The 19,926-nt window shown below is 43.9% G+C and overlaps 2 protein-coding genes across 5 annotated transcripts; one reads left to right on the plus strand and one right to left on the minus strand.

Annotated features, from left to right (window-relative positions):
• Positions 1 to 284: 284 nt before the first annotated feature.
• On the minus strand, positions 285 to 8,298 carry ccdc150 (coiled-coil domain containing 150). Its single transcript, XM_067246613.1, has 24 exons — positions 8,240 to 8,298; positions 7,453 to 7,809; positions 7,141 to 7,319; positions 6,893 to 6,961; positions 6,682 to 6,798; positions 6,458 to 6,587; positions 6,308 to 6,351; positions 6,110 to 6,202; positions 5,854 to 5,961; positions 5,652 to 5,776; positions 5,364 to 5,541; positions 5,193 to 5,261; positions 4,948 to 5,040; positions 4,509 to 4,586; positions 4,338 to 4,388; positions 4,107 to 4,202; positions 3,876 to 3,980; positions 3,578 to 3,726; positions 3,101 to 3,485; positions 2,879 to 2,947; positions 2,640 to 2,771; positions 1,786 to 1,872; positions 1,445 to 1,603; positions 285 to 601 (listed from the first exon to the last, which is right to left on the minus strand). Exons 2-24 carry the CDS (start codon positions 7,805 to 7,807, stop codon positions 464 to 466), a joined length of 3,009 nt encoding a protein of 1,002 aa, XP_067102714.1. The 5' UTR covers positions 7,808 to 7,809; positions 8,240 to 8,298; the 3' UTR covers positions 285 to 463.
• An 8,985-nt stretch (positions 8,299 to 17,283) lies between these two features.
• Positions 17,284 to 19,618, plus strand: LOC136951478 (THAP domain-containing protein 1-like). 4 transcript variants are annotated; one of them, XR_010877761.1, is made up of 4 exons: positions 17,451 to 17,552; positions 17,864 to 18,024; positions 18,318 to 18,515; positions 19,157 to 19,270. XR_010877761.1 is itself a non-coding variant. In XM_067245899.1 (2 exons), exons 1-2 carry the CDS (start codon positions 17,336 to 17,338, stop codon positions 19,492 to 19,494), a joined length of 555 nt encoding a protein of 184 aa, XP_067102000.1. In that variant the 5' UTR covers positions 17,284 to 17,335; the 3' UTR covers positions 19,495 to 19,618. The 4 variants fall into 4 exon arrangements, 1 of the variants encoding a protein (XP_067102000.1); XR_010877762.1 differs by lacking the exon at positions 17,864 to 18,024 and having other exon boundaries at positions 17,412 to 17,552; XR_010877760.1 differs by lacking the exon at positions 17,451 to 17,552 and having other exon boundaries at positions 17,744 to 18,024.
• The last annotated feature ends 308 nt before the right edge of the window (positions 19,619 to 19,926 follow it).

The raw sequence follows: 19,926 nt of genomic DNA on the forward strand, positions 1-19,926 counted from the left end.
CAGGAATGGAAACATGGATTACACAACTTTAAGAACCCTTGTTGAGAACTGCAGTGACTCCTCCCTGCTTGATGAACTCAGACAACCCCTCACCAGCCAAACATGGAGTGATTGTAGAAGACTTGAGTGCAATAATCTGTATGATTTGACATTCCATGTTCAAACACATGCACACACCATAATCACAATTTGTCCTGTACATACAAAACGGTATTGGTGAAACCAGAATACAATTACACACAGTACTATTGAAAATATTTTTTATTTATAAAATACTACTCATACAAAAAAGACATTATATCAGAAGAAGTTGGTAATGATTGTACAGTTGATATGATGAAGGCATATTACCCCCCCCCCAAGTTAAACAGCTTACAAACACTTCTCAACTATACAGCTGCTAACACATATGGCTGATATAACATTTACCATTGTCAATGTTCAACGTGTCATTCATTGTGTGTCAGTGTGTGTGTGTCATTGTGCTGGTCTGTCCAGGTTTGTATCCCTTGGCGATGCGTGCCAGCTCTCTCTTGGTCTCCCAGCGGTGCATGGTAGAGGTCCATCTCTGCCAGTCTGGTTCCACACTGTCGCTTGCTGGCTGCAATGATGACAACAACCAAATAGGCGGTTATCAATTTAGCAACCGTAGCAAAACACTGCAAACACCTAGCGACTACAGCCACTGGGCAAACATGGTTAGAAAAAAAACACAACCAGCCTCTGCTCAGACTCATCCTGCCTCACACACAGCCCTTGCACAGACCTCGCCATTTTTACAAGGATTTAAGGGATCCAATTTGGGGGGGAAAACACCAGGCTTTCTGGTAGTGATGCACATACTACAGTAATGTAGCCAATGGACATACAAGTACCTATGTACAAGTACTAATATAACACAGGTTGCTCAAAAGTCATGATATGTTCCTATATTAGCAGCGTTTCTCAGGCTGGTTGTACTGGTTTGGCCCACAATGCTGGTTATAAGTTCCCTCAACTCAACACTCCACATTATACATTCTGTCAATGTTTCTCTCTCATGCTCAGAAATAAGTCGGACACATTCGATTACAATTGTGAAAGGCCTTGATTTTCGCAACTGAGAAAATGTTCGGGTTCTAAAAGAAAAAACTTGGGGTTGTGCAATCAGCAAAGGCTGTCTGGGAATCTAAAAGCAGTTAAATATTTGATAACATAATGACCAGTTTTATCTTCTCCACATATTTAACACAATATTGCCACTTGCTGTGTAAACTGCAGCAAGCAGTTCTCAGTGGTATTATTGATTAGGTGTTTTTAAGCCCATTTAATTCACTGTGTTTACAAAATAAATCTACATAATAGTTGAAGAATCATTAAACTACCAAGTAATGTCTGTATAGAAGCTAGAAATAGACTGGAATAAGTGTGGGATCTTTTAGAAGTGTGGTCACAGCACGAGTACCTTCCTGCGGTGTCTGGAAGAGGGGGTGCGCTCGCCGTCTTTAGCGCTCCCTGGGGAACGCAGCCTGCTCTGCTGTGGTTCCTCCCCCGGAGTCCTGGTCCTCGGGACGTCAAAGTTAGAGCGAAACCAGTGGTGAGCCTCCTCCAAGTTCTCAGAGATCTACAGAAGGGATATGAATGTTTAGGTCTGAACTTGGGTGGGAGGGGTAACACGACACTCCCCACGCGGCGAACCCACTAAAAGTGTACATCGAGTGGAAAACGAAGGACAAATGAGGAAAAAAAGTGTCAGAATTGGAACAGGCCTTCAAACGAAGGAGGGTGACAGAGGTCGCCTCGTACATGCTGGGACTCCAGACTCACGTCCCATAGCTTCTGCTCGGCCTCATCCTTGGCCTCCTGCAGCTTCCGAATCTCCTCCTCCAACCTCTGAAGATTACATTTACATTTATGAATTTAGCAGACGCTTTTATCCAAAGCGACTTCCAAGAGAGAGTAAGATACAGATACACACACTGCTTTAATTAAGATGCTGAACCACACCCGTTATAGGAGCCAAGTCCAAATTCCTTGATCCTATGTACGGTGCAACAGAATGGGATTGTACGCGTGACAAACACTAGGCCAGAAGTCCTTAAAAAACTTGCACGTTTTATTGCCCAAGAAACAAAAATTGTAAAAACTTGAAGAAAGGTCTTTACATCAATGAAGTGTATTTTCATAAATACCTTAATACAACTTCAGTTTATAAATCCTTTCAAAATCAACCTTTTTACGTGCGTTCTCAACGGTAAAATAACCATTCCTTGTTCCATGCAGCTTGCCTCAATTAACCTCGCAGCCTGGTCGAACTTTCTGGAACTTTTTTTTTGCTGCAGAGGCGTCCCGCATAGCATACCAAACATTTAATAGGACAAACATAAATGAAATAAGTAAAAGTATATACACCTTATACATAGCAAAGACATACATACATACAATTACACCTTAAACCTGTAATAATTAAGAGTACAGAAAATAACAGGCAATTAATATTAATTTACTTAAATCTTACACCCGTGTTTCCTTCATTGCTGTCATTCCTCCTTCTGACCTTTCCTTGTCTCCTACCCCCAAAGACTGGGAGAGTTTATCGTGTTATCCTTGTTAACTTGGCTCGGTGAACCTTAACGTTTCATGCAGGTCTTCTAGTTTACCTGACACTTGTCCTGCATCGCCAGTCTCATCTCCCTCTCTGCCTCTAGCTCCCCCTCCTGGCTGAAGGACAGTCGCTGCAGCTCCCTCTGGAGGGAAGTGGTCTCACTGCGGAACTGCTGGATCTGCTGGCCCTGCACACCAGCACACAGTGCTCATAGAGTGTGTGTGTCTGTGTGTGTGTGTTTTACATGTGCGTGAGAGACTGCCTGAATGTTTATGGTATCTGTGTGTGTCCTACCTGCTCAAGGTTCTTCCTCTCATACTCTTCCTTAAGAGCTTCCACGTTCTTCAGCTCCACCTCCATGTTCTGTCCATGAAGGAAGGAAGAAACAAGAGAAGGAATCAGGCAAGGACATGCATTAGGAAGAGATATTATCAAGGTACGGTGCCACAGTCACTTCCTGTAATGCTGTACTGGGCCTGTGTATCAGATTATGGTTCATAAAAAAGTGTGAACTACCTTTAGTTTGTGGGAGTTAATCAGCACAGCTCTGCTCTCCAGGTGTTGCTTTAGCTGGGTCTTCTGATCTTTAATACGGTCTCTCTGATTGGACACCATCTTCTCCAGCTCAGACACCTTCTCCCGAAGCTCCCGATTGGCTCGGGAAAGGTCACCTGACTTGGCAGAAGCGTCTTCCAGAGCCTTTTTTAACTGATGGGTAACAGCAAGGAAGTGAGTGGTAGAAGAGGGTGTATGTGTGTGTGTGTGTATGTATGTGTGTGTACATACCTCAGAGATCTCTGTTTTAGACACCTTCCTCAGAGAGTCCTTCTCTTTAGTCATGTGATCCAAATGCTCAGAAAGTTGACCAATCTGTGCCCTGGCCTCGTGTAGCTCCGCCTCTCTGAGACACCACACGCACACACACTTGGCTTACTCAAACAAAGATCTTATAAACACACATAAAGCATTTCCATCATTACAGCCAGTCTTTACCTCTGTAAGACGGTATTCTGGTGATGGTCTCTAGCCATGTCAAGCTTCCCCTGCAGGGTAGTGTTGGCCAACACAGCTTGCTCTAAACTCAGAGCTAGTTTTTTGTTGTCCAGCCTGGCCATGTCTAAGGTTTCTCTCAGGGGTCCCAGCTAGATAAATTGGAACAGTGTATCCTTGTCAGTCATCATGGTTATCATATCAGTCAATACTGGGCAAGTCAATACACAAGGTTGTCTGTGTGTGTTTTTAAATCAGGAGGAAGGTGATGGCTAGGTTAGGTTGTGCAGTGGGGCATCACTTTGTTTCTCTCTGAGTGAGTGGTTTGCAGGATGAGATGTAATGGCTGTACTGTTATTGTTGCACGGGGCCTGGTCAAATACAGACCGTTCCTTGACTCGGACCACTGAAATACTGTGAGCACGACGCACTGTCCTTGAATATCTGCTGTACTATATATCTGCACGTCTATGTACTATGTCACTTTGGATAAAAGGGTTGGATTAATGAATAACACATTGTTGCATTAGACATGTTTACTAGAGAGGTTACTACGAAGGTCTACCTGTTTGAGTTGCTTCTCCAGCTTATGGCAGGATGTCTTCCATGTACTCAGTTCAGCGCTAGCCTACGCAGGAGAGAGGACAACAGATGTCCGTTAGTAGGCAAGCTTGTATGCAGAAAGTGTGTGTGCGCGTGTGTGTACCTGCGTGTACTTGTTCTCCAGACAAGTGCTGGCCTTGTTTTGTTGCACAGTTTCTACCTGGGCATCCTTCAGAGCTTGTAGCTCCTCCTCAAGATGATCCACCCTCTTCTAGTGGGACAAAAGCCAACGGAGGAGAGCAGCGTTGTTGAATGGACGACAAATATGGCTGAACGACCAGTGGTGTGGCAGCGTGGCAGTGTGTTATAGGGTCATATGGGATCTCTTTACCTGTAGTTTTCCTTTCTCATAAGCCAGCTTGCTCTTGTTGTCAATAAGCTCCTCCAGCATCTGTTGCTGCTGTGCATGCTGGGTAAAAGAACAGAGAAGACAAAAGGGAAGGAGAAAAGGAGGACAAGAAATGAATATTACCTATATACACGACAGGCTGTGGCAACATTATATGAGCAGTGAAGAAAGTAAGTTGCCAATAGCACAACTCAAGGTATTGCATTCAGCACTAGCACAACTGTAGAACAACTCCAGGAAATCCCTGCAAAGGGCACCCCTAAAGGGCACCCCGCCGCGGAGTGAAACATCAGAGCGATGAGAAACAGCCCATATGAACATCAGTTTATTTTCAGTTGAAACAAAGGAAAGAAAATGTGTAACTGTATTCACCATTCCCCCTTTGAAATTCACAGAACACAGGCTTGACGTGACTTCCCACCTGTTGGTGCTCCATTGCTGCCAACTTTCCCATGAGCCTCCTGTTCTCTCCTTCCAGTCTTTGCAAGGTGGAGCTCAGAGTCTCCGCCTCCCGCTGTCAATCATAGAAAAGCCAGAACACCGTTGGTCAGAGGCCATTATTGAAGAGATGGTCCTTGGTTAGCTAATGAAGTGTGAATTCTAAATGCCCTATCACACAGCTATGAGCTGACACTAAATTCTGATTTGATGTTGCACGGTCAGTACCTTAGTCTCAGTGAGTTGACGCTCCAGTGAGCTCCTCTCTCCCTCAAGCTTAGCGACCACTACACATATCTGAGAGACAAAAATGTAATAAGAGACACCAAAATAAACCCCATGTGCTACACAGGACAAACGTTTTGAGTTTCAGGAGATATTATAAACTGACATCGGTACCTCCGTTTTAGCAGAGTCCCTGTTTTGTCTCATGACATCTCTGTCTTTTTGGGCGGTCTTCAGCTCCCCCCGTAACCTCTCAATGGTACGCTCCAGCAGTTCCCTCTGAGTGACAGCGGTCTCCTGGGTAACCGTGGAACTCTGAACAAGCAGGGTGTGGTCATCTTTCAGAGTCTCCCTATGGAGATCAATTGTTCCTATTGGTTGATGTGTTTTAGCACAGGTATTTGGATAAATAAAGTGCTCGAACAGGATCATATCATGCTATCACTTCCAACAAGCACCCACAGCTCCGACTGCAGTTGAACTTTCTCCGACAGAGCCCTCTTCAGTTCCCCTTGGATGTTGCGTCTGGCTGCCTCCAGTATTAGGTCTTGCTCTTGTATCTGCTTGACCACGCGGCCTCTCTCCGCCTGAAATAGAGACACAGGCCATTAGCGTGAGCATGCTTGTGTGTCTGAGCAAGTGGTGGTGTGTGCAGAGGCGGTACCTTGATGCTTGTTTGGTGTTCCGTCTGTAGCCTGGCGTTCTCCACTGTGACAGAACGTAGGGCAGCACTCAGTTCAGAGCACTGGTTCTCCAACTGGTCATTCAGACCCTGTGTATGGTACCAGGACCGAGAGAGGGTGCCAGAGAGAGAACAAGCGAGACAGCACTAGCACTATACTTTCCATAGACATAAATCCGTGTTTATACCAGGTGCTGTAACACCAGTGTTGTACAGTAGAACAGGGTGCGGTGCTGACCTGTAGTTTGTCTGCAACTTCTCTCAGCTCCACGCCATCCTTCAACAGCCAGCTGTTCTCCTGCTGCTGCTTCTGCAGGGCCAGCCGTGCACTCTGCACACACACACACACACACACGAACCTCCAATTATGCATTCACACACACACACTATGTGGATCGTTTGCTTTCACTTCATGTTTACTACTTGAGGAACTTACTTTCAGTTCATTAGTCAAGTCAAACACCAAGGAATCTTTCACCTCTGTGAATAGAAAATTAGGACATTAAGATATTAAGACAAAAGTGAGCAAGAAAATTTGGAAACAATCAAAATCGTTATCCCACACAATGCAGTTCTACGTCCTGACCAGTCTGATCCTTGAGCTGCTGACACTCCTTTTGCAGTCTCCGCCCTCTCTCCTCCTCTTCCTGTAGTCTTTCTCTGATAGACTGTGCGTCAGAACCAAGGGCTTTGCAGTGTTCCTGTACCATCTGAGCCTGGGGGGGTGGGGGACCAGAACAATGAGTGGTACTTTTAGTTCACGTTTTAGTTTTTCTTTCTTTAGTGTTGCATATTTTGATTCATAAATACCTGTCTTCTCTCCTTCTCCACCACTCTCTCCATCTCCTCCACCCTCTGAAGTAGCTCACTCTGGGATTTGAAAGCCTTGAAAGAGCGAGCAGACTCCTGGGTCACCTGATCCTCCATCTGAGACAGGCAACCGCCATGAAGGACAACATTTGGTGATTATGGCTGGGAAATGAAACACAAGTCGGTTTTCGTCTTAAAATTGCTGAATCACCTCTGTCAGTTTCTCACTCATCTGGACTTTAATCACCTTCAACTCCTCAGCAGCCAAAGCCACATCCATCTACGTCAACACAAACAAGGAATGTCATTAAATCAGGAAGTTATATTTGTGTCGTTAAAATAGGATGTCCATTAGCATTCCCCAGCACATCCTCAAGCAGCAAGTCTTTTGTTCAATACTTATTGTTTTGTAGTAGTAACTAAATATAAATATGTACTGTGGTTTGAGTTGTAAGCTACCTTGGTAGTGGTGGCCTGCTCCAGGGCCTCAGCCAGCCTGTGGACTTCCTGCTGGGCCTCATCTCTGTCCACACAGGCCTGACAGAGCTGGTCCCTCAGTTTCATCACCTCCCTCATGGAGGTCCTCTGCTCCTCCTCGCTCTCCTGCTGCAGTACTGCCAGCTGCTCCTTCAGGCGGGCTGGACACACACATAACACACATATATGGTACAGATAGACAAATAATTGAGCTTTAAACGACAGCTGCCTAGACATGCAAGTCCAGTCTGTTTACTTACTTTTCAAACAACAGTTTCTGTCAGTAGAGTTTACCTGAGTGCGAGGGGTCCATCTCTCTCTCTGTCTCCAGGCGGAAGGTGGTGAGCTTGAGGGTTTGCAGCAGACTCTCCACCCGACACACTCTGCTCACCAACGAGTTGCACTGGCGCCAGAGAGTCCCCTCGCCCCCCTCTGCTCCCCCGAGTATTCGCCTCATCTTCAGGGGGCTAACAGGACGCTGGACGTCCACCGGCTCCAGCAGCCGCTCTCTGGAGACCCCTAAACTGTTCATGTCTTTGATGAGAGCTTCGGCCTGCTCCTCGGCCACCAAAAGGCGCTGGTGTAGTAAGGACAACGCCTCTGGAGTCGAGGCACCCACATTCAGGGACGGAATCACTATGCGGGACATTGCTGGAGTAACAAGAGGTACCGATTACAATACTAGCACTGCAGGCACGATGCTTTCCCAGACGCGCTACATGCTATGCCAGCGTGCTGTGGGATCATTGGCTTCATTTTCATACATCACTCTTAATGAATATATGAATGAAAATAACTTGGGGCCAATTTCATATCTATTTACTTGAGTTAACAAAAGGAAGACAAACTGTCAGGAAATTAAGTTCGCCAACGTCGTAAACTAAGGTCGGAGTGAGCGACATCACAACAAATCACAGCTATATCTGTGACTGGCTTGAGGGTAAATGAATCGAGCAACATTGGCTTGTTAACAACAACATTACGTGCATAGTAATTATTAGCATTTATTAAATAACTAAGGAAAGACATGGGTTTCACAAATGTTTAAAATCAGCCACCGACTTTAAGGAAAACTCCTTACCAGAAATTGCCCGCAGTTACTTCCTGCCCGTTTCTATGGAGACGCGTGCAGTCCCCCCCTCTATTCAAATCGACCGCTCCTCAAGTGATTCATCATAAAAGTTCCAATTCCATTGTGCACACACAGATGGCAGTCTGAACCATAGACATATATGAACAACACCTCAAATGTTGCCTCGGCTTTTATAATGCCATTGACAAATGACTGTTGTTGTCCTTTATTTGAATTTTAAAACAGACTATTTCCAGTAAATACCAATGCCAGCACAAATAATATAATTATGTTAGATAATAATGATTTAACTAGAGAGGGTACCATGTCTAGGGAAATTGTGATGTGTTTGCGTCAGTTGCCGATTGGTCCGTAATGTTACTGACATTTTACAACTGATATCTGTATATTTTAAATAAGTAGGCCTATGCATACTTATTATTTATACAGATGGAATATATTAAAAAGCATATATTTGTTGCTACTCATTTACACTTAAAAATACAAAGATTGAAGTGTAGAATGCCATATAAAAAGACTATTTTTCTCTGGTGACGATTAAAGAATATATTGTGCTTATTTAAGTTATGTCTTATTAAACTGAGAAGTGTGCTCAGGCTTAAACATGGTGTCTCACACAGGGTGTGGGAAGCAGGCTGTTCTTTGTGTCTCTATCTCTTCATTTTCAGAAACAACCTTGAAACCGGGTGGAGACTGCACCCGAGCAGGTGGGACGCGTAGGCAAGAACAACTCCCTGATGCACGAGAGAACAAGCTCAACCCTCTTTTCATCTTTCTGTTTTAATTGCACTGTATAAATATATGCTGGGGAGGGACAAATAGCCAGTTGGACTTCGTGAACCAGCCCAAAACTCTGTTGCGGGTAGGGAAACGTAGAAAACCCCAGAGCTCTGGACGTGTTGATTTCTAACTGCTGCATTCAAGCTGATTTTCGGACGTCTGCGACTCCAGGGGGGTATTCGTCGTAGCTTGCTAAGCGGTTTAGCGAGCTAATTTTCAGGCTAAGATAATAAATAAATAAAACGCCCCTCTTTTTGGTTCGTGGAAGCAACTTTCGATAAATCACCATAGTAACATATCAATTAGCACTAACCTGCTCCAGAGCAGGCTAACGTAAGTGTAGCTGGATAAGCTTGCCACACCCCCGGAAAATAACATGGCAGCTCCCTTTTTGAGAGACCCAGTTGACCAAGGAGCTATATTTTTGTTCGATTAGCTTTCCATACCAATAGAGTTCTTCGCGATTGCCAAGATCCTTTATTTCACACGGATGAGTTCTTGTTTGAGCGATATCGATTCAGCGGACAAGGACATATTTCCAAGACCTTCTCGGGCCGTACATTGCAAATATCACACGCCGCAGCAAGCTTTATGCTTTATTATGAGCTTATGCTGCTGTATGTGAATATGTAACGCTATGTTTTAGGAAATGTCTTGTCTTATCTGTTGTGCCTGTGCTTTTTATGTTTCACTGTGGGAGAGTGGGAAACGTCATATCGATTCCTTTTTATGTCTTGACATGTGAAGAAATTGACAATAAACTTTAACTGTGCTTCAGACTCTGCATAGCCTTGAGTTATTTTGCGTCAGGTATAGGCAACATTTGTATACAGTATAGGCGATGCAGAAAACATTGGCAAAGCCGCAGCATGCGTTGCTGTAAGAAAAGTGTACTTGGCGCTTAACCAGCTGATGAATCAATTCATCATATTCCCTGGCCATGTCCCAGTCAATAAAATCAGAGGGATTTTATTGACGTCCTCCAGAACTACAGACCGGTATCACTGTTACCCTTCCTTTCAAAAACAATTGAACGTGCTATCTAACCAACTGTCTAACTTTCTCTCTCGGAACAACCTGCTTGACCCCAACCAATCAGGCTTCAAGACTGGCCACTCCACAGAGACTGCCCTCCTTTCAGTCACCACTGCCCTCCAGTCTGCCAGAGCGGCTTCCAGGTCATCCGTCATCATTCTGCTGGACCTTTCTGCAGCGTTTGATACGGTTAACCACCAGATCCTGCTCGCCAGACTTTCTGATGGGCATCACTGGCACTGCACTCCAGTGGATCTCATCCTACCTGTCGGGAAGATCCTACCAGGTTTCCTGGGGAGGCAAACTGTCAGGACCTCGCCAGCTCTCCACTGGTGTCCCACAGGGCTCCGTCCTTGGACCCCTCCTCTTGTCTCTGTACACCACCTCACTTGGACCAATCATCACCTCCCATGGCTTCTCCTACTGCTACGCTGACGACACGCAGCTGTACCTGTCGTTCCCCCCGACCGATCCGGGGATCTCAGCTAGGATTGAGGCCTGCCTCACAGACATCTCCGCCTGGATGACCGAGCACCACCTCCAGCTAAACCTCCATCTCCCACGATCTCTCAATCACCCTGGGATCTGCGACGGTGACCCCTTCATCCTCTGCCAGGAACCTTGGGGTTACCATGGACGACAAGCTCTCCCTCACGGCCCACATTGCTGCGGCCCACATTGCTGCTTGTCTGAGCACTCCACCCAGCTGCTAGTCCAAGCACTTGTCCTCTCCAAGTTGGACTATTGCAACTCACTGCTCGCTGGTCTCCCAGCATGTGCAACCCGCCCTCTTCAGAGGATTCAGAACGCAGCGGCCCGCCTGGTCTACAATCTACCCAGACGCTCCCATGTTACCCCGCTCCTCATCTCTCTCCACTGGCTACCTATCATGGCCCGTATCAGATTCAAGACCCTGGTATTGACCTTCCGAGCAGTGAACGGGACTGCACCCGTCTACATCAAGTCTCTCCTGCAGCCTTACACCCCCACCCGTCACCTACGGTCTTCTTCAGACAACCGCCTGGTGGTCCCACCGCTCAAGACCGCCCGGTCCCAACACAAGCTCTTCTCCTGTCTGGCCCCCCAGTGGTGGAATCAACTCCCCACCTCCATCAGGGATACTGACTGTCTCTCCACCTTCAAGAAAAGGCTCAAGACGCACTTGTTCCGGGAGTACAACGGTACTTAGGAATGGTTCGCTTGATCCGATGTTAGTTTCCTCAAGGATCACAATGACTCTTGCTTAGAGACTTGTTGCTCTTGTGGTTAGTGGTAACTGTTTTACATTTTTGTTCTCGCTGTGATATATTGTTTTTATTACTGTTGCTTGCTTTTTTCCACAGGTACACTTGCACTTATAGCGGTTCATGTTGTTTAATTGTAACTTGTTTAACTACATGCTCTTATGGTTCTTCCCTTTGGCACTTACTTTGGTTGTTCACAATGTGTGCTTCATGTTTTGGCTACTCGCGATGTTTTTTTGGCTATCTTGTTATGATCAGTGACCTATGCACTTTGTAAAGCTCTCTCTTGGAAGTCGCTTTGGATAAAAGCGTCTGCTAAATGAATAAATGTAAATTTACACATAGGCCTACATGCATATACACATATATAGTACATGATATAAGCTCAGTAGCCTACATATATCCTCATAAGTGTCTATGAATTCGTATCAATTAGATACTCTTTGGCCTTGTTTTTATCTAGCCTACTTATTCTGAAAGAGTTGAGATCATTATTTTCGCTTTCAAGATCTCATTCGATTATTAATTTCCATTAAGCCTACTGCCAGCAGGCACATTTAAAGAAATGTGATCTGATTGGGGCAATGAGGCACTTAAGATGAGCCTATACATTTCCCCAAAACTTTCGCATTTATAGCTTATAGGAAAATTTTTGCCAAGCTGCTTGTCTTGCTCTGGCAGCGGCGGTGTTTGACTTAGCCATGATAATATGCTTATTGTCTTCGTAGAGACAGACTCATTATAATAGTTTGCTCGGATGGCGAGAATAGCCTCACCGCTCTCTCTTTCGTCTTTTCCGCCATCATACCGTTAGAAAATCACGGTTTTGGTGATCGACCTTTCCTGCCTTTTGAAGTAGGACGTGCACGTGCAATTTCCCTGATACGTTTAGCCTGATTGAAGTTAACCACATGATTTGGATGCGGATCAGCCGTTGACGAACCGATATTTGCTGTTCTCACTCATCTCGCTAATGTTAACGGGCTAAAGGGACAATTGATTAACTTAGCTTCAACCCTTACGACGAACGGGGCCCGGACCACTCTTTCTAGAACACAGAGTTGTGTCATTGAATACTATCATTACATATTGGAAATGGAATAGAGTATAATAGAATAGAGAATAATAGAGTCCATCACGATACACGGGCACACTGTCTGGGGCCCGTTCTCCGTACGTCGCTGTAACTCAGTTAGCTGTATTTGATTGTTGACGATTTGTCATGATCTTGGATTGTTTGGTTCTTCGAAGCTAATTCAGGGGTCCGTTCTCCGTACGTCGCTAACTCAGTTAGCTGGATTTGATTGTTGACGATTTGTCATTATATTGGATTGTTCGGTTCTTCGAAGCTCATCCTGGACTTGCTGTCATAGCAACAGGGGGGTATTAGTCGTAGCTCGCTAAGCGGTTTAGCGAGCTAATTTTCAGGCTAACATAAAAAACGCCCCTCTTTTTGGTTCGTGGAAGCAACTTTCGATAAATCACCATAGTAACATATCAATTAGCACTAACCTGCTCCAGAGCAGGCTAACGTAAGTGTAGCTGGATAAGCTTGCCACACCCCCGGAAAATAACATGGCAGCTCCCTTTTTGAGAGACCCAGTTGACCAAGGAGCTATATTTTAGTTCGATTAGCTTTCCATACCAAAGTTCTTCGCGATTGCCAAGATCCTTTATTTCACACGGATGAGTTCTTGTTTGAGCGATATCAATTCAGCCGACAAGGACTCATTTATTTGCAAGACCTTCTCGGGCCGTACATTGCAAATATATCACACGCCGCAGCAAGCTTTATGCTTTATTATGAGCTTATGCTGCTGTATGTGAATATGTAACGCTATGTTTTACGAAATGTCTTGTCTTATCTGTTGTGCCTGTGCTTTTTATATGTTTCACTGTGGGAGAGTGGGAAACGTCATATCGATTCCTTTTTATGTCTTGACATGTGAAGAAATTGACAATAAAGCTACTTGACACTTTAACTGTGCTTCAGACTGCATAGCCTTGAGGTTTTTTGCGTCTGGTAGGCTATAGGCTACATTTTTATACAGTATAGGCGATGCAGAAAACATTGGCAAAGCCGCAGCATGCGTTGCTGTAAGAAAAGTGTACTTGGCGCTTAACCAGCTGATGAATCAATTCATCATATTCCCTGGCCATGTCCCAGTCAATGAAATCAAAGAGGGATTTACACATAGGCCTACATGCATATACACATATATAGTACATGATATAAGCGCAGTAGCCTACATATATCCTCATAATTGTCTATGAATTCGTATCAATTAGATACTCGTTGGCCTTGTTTTTATCTAGCCTACTTATTCTGAAAGAGTTGAGATTATTATTTTCGCTAGCAAGATCTCATTCGATTATTAATTTCCATTAAGTCTATACCAGCAGGCACAAGAAATGTGATCTGATTGATTGGGGTAATAAGGCACTTAAGATGAGCCTATACATTTCCCCAAAACTTTCGCATTTAGCTTATCGGCAATTTTTTGCCAAGCTGCTTGTCTTGCTCTGGCAGCGGTGGCGGTGTTTGACTTAGCCATGATAATATGCTTATTGTCTTCTTAGAGACTCATTATAATAGTTTGCTCGGATGGCGACAATAGCCTATCACCGCTCTCTCTTTCGTCTTTTCCGCCATCATACCGTTAAAAAATCACGGTTTTGGTGATCGACCTATCCTGCCTTTAGAAGTAGGACGTGCACGTGCAATTTCCCTGATAAATTTAGCCTGATTGAAATTAACCACATGATTTGGATGGATCAGCCGTTGACGAACCGATATTTGCTGTTCTCACTCATCTCGCTAATGTTAACGGGCTAAAGGGACAATTGATTAACTTAGCTTCAACCCTTACGACGAACGGGGCCCTAGGTCCGTAAGCTTAAACCTGCTCGGGAGCAGGTTTATTTTATGTAAACACGATTAGATTGAGGCTTTACAAGCAGAGGTGATACAGGAAGTCTGACACAGACATGTCTTGTCCGTTTTTACTACAGGAACCTGTTGCAGAAGGTGCAAGAATAATTAGCAGAATTTAACATGAAACCGAATTAATTGCTCATTGCGTGAGGCTCCTTAAGCACAGTGCGATATGCTAGCCTATACTTTTTGAGAGGATAGCCTATCGTTTTTTTGTGAGGGTGTCATTTACATAATACATTTGTTGATCATCATATGACATTAAAGATGATAAATGAAAATATGAAAGTATGAAAAAAAACAACATAGGCCTATAGCTTACTGTAATAAGCGATAAAACGCGTCACTCCTCTACATTTAATTTGGTCTGATACTTTTTGCCAGCCGTTCTGATAAAATCTTCAAATTCGGAGTAACCTTCGAGCAAGCTGTTGCACTGTTGCGGAAAAACAGGGCGCTCATTTTGGCCACGGTGAGCAGCCATAGACTTGTGATCAGCCAATACATTTACATTTAGTCATTTAGCAGACGCTCTTATCCAGAGCGACTTACAAGTGAAGTGCCTTGCCCAAGGACACAACGTAATTTGTCACGGCCGGGAATCGAACTGGCAACCTTCAGATTACTAGCCCGATTCCCTAACCGCTCAGTCACCTGACTCCCCAATAGCAGCGTTGCTGATCAAGGTTTCTACTATAGATACATACCCCCTTTTAGACCAACGTATAACTCAATCCAGCTATACTAATCATAAACAACAAGTATGTTCGAAGAACCGAATTAGCCAGATCACGATAAGCAAGATGATGTCATCTTGGATGTGTCATTTGATCTCGGATGTAATAAGCGACGTACGGAGAACGGGCCCCTGGACTTGCAGTCATAGCAACAAGTCCTTTAGCTTACACCTGCTCGGGAGCAGGCTTATTTTATGTAAACAAGATTTGATTGCGACTTTATCCACAAGTATCCTGGGGTGGTTGCTGGGTAAACGCAGAGAATGCCTACTATCGACAAGTTTACGCGCCAAATCCCAGGGGGCCGCCATAACTCTACACAAATGCACTTCATTTCCACCGGAAGTGGTTTGCAAAGCGTCTGCCGGTGTAAACACTATGGAAGCAAATCGTTACCAAAATTCAAATGCAAATGCATTTCCAGAAACGCATTTGCATTTTAAGAATGTGGTTGCATTATTTGACTCATAAATGAAATTAGTAATCAATAATCCTATTTGCATTTTAATTTTCTTCTTCAAGAGTGCTCAATCTTTCACTTAATTAAAATGAAAAAGAAACAGACATTTGAGATTTAATTTTCAAAACATGCCCCAGCAAATAGATACCAAAATTCAATTTGAAATGTAACATTTGAAAATTAAAATGCATTTCCAGAAATGCATTTTCATTTTAAGAACGTGGCTGCAAAATCGTGACCACAATTCAAATTCAAATGCATTTCCAGAAATACATTTTCATTTTCAAGAACGTGGCTGCAAAATCGTGACCACAATTCAAATGCATTTCCAAAAATGCATTTTCATTTTAAGAACGTGGCTGCGAAAGGTTACATTTTCAAAGGTTACAATTCAAATTCAAATGCATTTCCAGAAATGCATTTTCATTTTAATTCATTTTCAACGCTTTATCTGGGTTATGAGAAGCCACCTGAGATGAAACGCCGTAGAGTCGTCAGGATGATCGTTGACAGTTAACCCTTGTGCTGCCTTCATAACGAACCACCGTTGTGTTTACCCAATTTTACCCAATTTTACCCAATACAAAAACAAATAAAAATAATTTTCTTTTAACCATTGCAATGTGGGGGGTCTGAGACAGCCCGACAGTTAAAAGAAAATGCTTCACTTTGTTTTTGTAGGAGGTAAATTTGTCGCAATAGACGGTGGGTCACAATGACTGATGGGTCAGAATGACCCGAAGATAACACAAGGGTTAAGTCGCAACAACAGGTAGGCTTGACCATAGAGGCCTTTATATATATCTATGGGCTTGACGGCTAAATTTGGTATTGACGCAAGATTTTTTCATGCAGAGGTGATACAGGAAGTCTGTCACAGACATGTCTTGTCCGTTTAACCCTATGAAATACCGAATTAATTGCTCATTGCGTGATAGATAGATCCTTAAGCACAGCGCGATATGCTCTATTTTTTGAGAGATGGCCTATCGTTTTTTTCGTGAGGGTGTCATTAATATGGGACCAGAAGTGTTACTATAAATCAGAAATTATACTAAAGTAAGAGTATACGTTACAGCCTTGTATATGACGATTGCATGACATTTAACGGTATAAACAGAAGATGTTTCGTCCATAATAAAAGACTTGAACCACAGTTGAAACCACATTATATGACATTAAAGATGATAAACAAAGTATGAAAATACAAAAACAGCCTACTGTAATAAGCAATAAAACATCTAACACTACTATACATTTAATTTTGTCTGCTACTTTTTGCCAGCCCTATTTCTTGGATTTTGCAGACTTTGAGGTGTTCCCTGGCGTTCTGATTAAATCTGTTGGCTCTGTTGCGGAAAACATTTTTTGGCCATGGTGAGCAGCCATAAGGTGCGTTCGACTTAATGCAGCACCGGCGTCGCCTGCAGCCCGGTTGACTTGAAGCAGCCAATGGCATTCTCAGCTTCAAGACAGCCGTCTGCAGCCGGCTGTCGGCGCCGCCCTCGCTGCATGAAGTCGAACTCACCTAGACTTATGTGAGCAGCCAATAGCAGCGTTGCTGATCAAGGTTTCTACTATCGATACATACCCCCTTTTAGACCAACGCATAACTCAATCCAGCTATACTAGTTATAAACAACATGGGTGTTCTAAGAACCGAATTAGCCAGACCATGATAAGATGATGTCATCTTGGTTGTGTCATTTGATCTCGGATGTAATAAGCGATTTACGGAGAACGTCGCTTATTACAAATGGTTTATATTGTTTTCACGTGACGTCACGTTCCAAGGGGCACGCCCCTGGGAGGGCAAAAAAGACTTTCCGCTGCCCGCCAACTAGTAAGCAATTCATACATTTACTTTCAGTCTGTTGCTTTTGTGTTGCCAAAATGCCGGATAGTTGTTGTGCTATCGGATGCACTAATCGAAGAGGAGGCAAGCCTGGACTGTGTTTCTATAGAATTCCGTCTGATAAAGAAAACCCAGAGAGGAGGAGATTGTGGATTTGCGCCATTATTAAACGTAATGTTACCTCTCACTCCGGGGAGGGCAAACAATGGCAGCCGTCCAAATATACACGTATTTGCAGCGAACACTTCATCAAAGGTAAGAAAAGTAAAGTTAAACACAAGTATATACAGGTATATTAATTATCGTATTTTTTTGCCATAAAACATCTTTATCAGAGTGTCTTTAAGTAATCGATCTGTCAGGTGACGTCACAGTTGCGCGAACCGAAGGGTATTGTGGGAGTAACCGCCATTTCGACGGTATCAATGCACTGTTGCTCTGTTGTTAGAGAATTGTGTTATTAATTCATTTAATTTAGGTGTCAAAATGGTACGTTCTTGTTGCGTAATAGGCTGCAGTAGAAAGTCTCACGATAGTAAATGTAAAAAACTTACCTACGGGGATAGGTTTTTTGGCTTTCCCACTTTGAAGAAAGGACAGGGACAGCATGTAGCAGACGTAACGAAGAGGCGTCGGATCGCCTGGGTTGCAGCGGTGCGGCGCAAAAACATCACCTTTGCAAACATATCTCGTTTTATGTATGTTTGCTCTCGACATTTTCATAAAGGTAAGAGATTTAAGTGATGTTGACAAATGTGAAGTATCTAACGTTACAGCCACGTGTCATTTTGGACGAATTATGTGTGGCACAGATAAATCAAAACAATGCGTGTTGTAACAGCGATTATGTTCAAGTCTTTTATTATGGGCGAAAAATCTTCTGTTTATACCGTTAAATGTCATGCAATCGTCATATACAGGGCTGTAACATATGTACTCTTACTTTAGTATAATTTCTGACTTATAGTAAAACTTCTGGTCCCATGTTATGACGCTAAAACCTTTTTCATTTTATTGCAGGTCAACCTGCATATGAGATGATGGAGACTGACCCAGACTGGGCACCCTCCCTTCATCTGGGTCACACAGAAATCACTCGCACCAACACTGCACGCTCTGCAAGGCGAAGGAAGAGGGAGCAAAGAAAAAACATACTGCAGCCAGCTGAAGTCGATGAGCAACACACTGTGGATGAGACACACAAGGCTGAAGGAGGCGGTGAGCGACACATTGAGGATGAGACGTAGTTTGTTGTGTATCGAGGCGACCAACTGCAGTAGTCGTAGTGAGTTAAAGTTAGCTGGGGTCAGGTGGCTGAGCGGTTAGGGATTCGGGCTAGTAATCAGAAGGTTGCCGGTTCGATTCCATGGCTGTGCAAACGACGTTGTGTCCTTGGGCAAGGCACTTCACCCTACTTGCCTCGGGGGAATGTCCCTGTACTTACTGTAAGTCGCTCTGGATAAGAGCGTCTGCTAAATGACAATGTAAATGTTAACTAATTTAGCTAAATAGTTGGGTTGTTGTTGTTAGAATCAACTAAACTCAAAATGCATTTGGAATGAAATGATTTGGAAATCCTTTTTCACCGATAATCAACTGAATGTAAAACAGTGTTAAGACTGATAAACTTAGTTTTTTCATACTCATTTGGTCCTTTGTTTTTATTTACGTTTTTCACAGCATTCCAACTTTTTTGGAATTGAGGTTGTAATATGTAAAAATTTAAGGAAACGTTGACTTTCCGTTTGAATAGTTAGCAGTTGTTTAAGGGAGAGAGGGGTTAGCTAGTCTACAGTAATGATATCACATATTTAAGTGACTTTTTTGTAACTTGTTGGACATAAACTCTCTTATTATAGGTGCCAAATCTGATGACCCGTTGTCCCCTGACTGGGTACCATCCATCTTTACACACTCACCAGCCATCAAGAAGAGGAAAAGAGAGAAAGACATGGAGAGGTATGAGCAGCACAACCGAATGAAGAACAAGAGGGTGGAGGAGAAGAAGCCAGATGCAGTGGATGTCCTCCTAGAACTGTCATCAGAGCCTCATGCTGAGCTGGCGCCACTTAAGGAGGAAGAACAACAGTGTGACAACAGACTATGTAGGGAAAAGATTGAAAGATTACAAAAGGAATGTAATGAGCTCAGGGAGGAAAACCAAAGGTTGCGCTCATCCAATGTAAAGTGGATGTAAATACCTGAGAGAGTGTAGAGGTTCTAGGCACGGGTGAACCGGGGTGGCATGAAGAGAGGGGTGGCATTTTTGTGTTTGGCCCAGAAAACACAGCAAAAAAGTAGTGCGGGGCACACCCATTGTTGTGCCGTTAACTTGGTTTGGGGGGCGGCAAGGGTAAACTTCGTCCGGGTGGGGGGGGGGGGGAGACGTCCTTGCCCGGGGTGCCAAATATGCTAGGACCGCCACTGTTGGTTGGGGCCTTGGAGGCCACAGGGTAGCACAGCTTCTTCAGCAGGGAGACAGCTGGTTCCTCAAGACTCGTGTGACAGGCAGCTCTAATGTTTGATGCAGTCACCCTTCCTGCCTTCTGGTCAAACCACATGGCACGTTTTGATTGACGTCCTGTCTCCCTTTCTATTGCATGACAACTGAGTTAACAAGTTTGTAATA

Source organism: Osmerus mordax, chromosome 11, assembly GCF_038355195.1.
Source record: "Osmerus mordax isolate fOsmMor3 chromosome 11, fOsmMor3.pri, whole genome shotgun sequence".
In the NCBI taxonomy this organism is placed as follows: Eukaryota; Metazoa; Chordata; class Actinopteri; order Osmeriformes; family Osmeridae; genus Osmerus; species Osmerus mordax.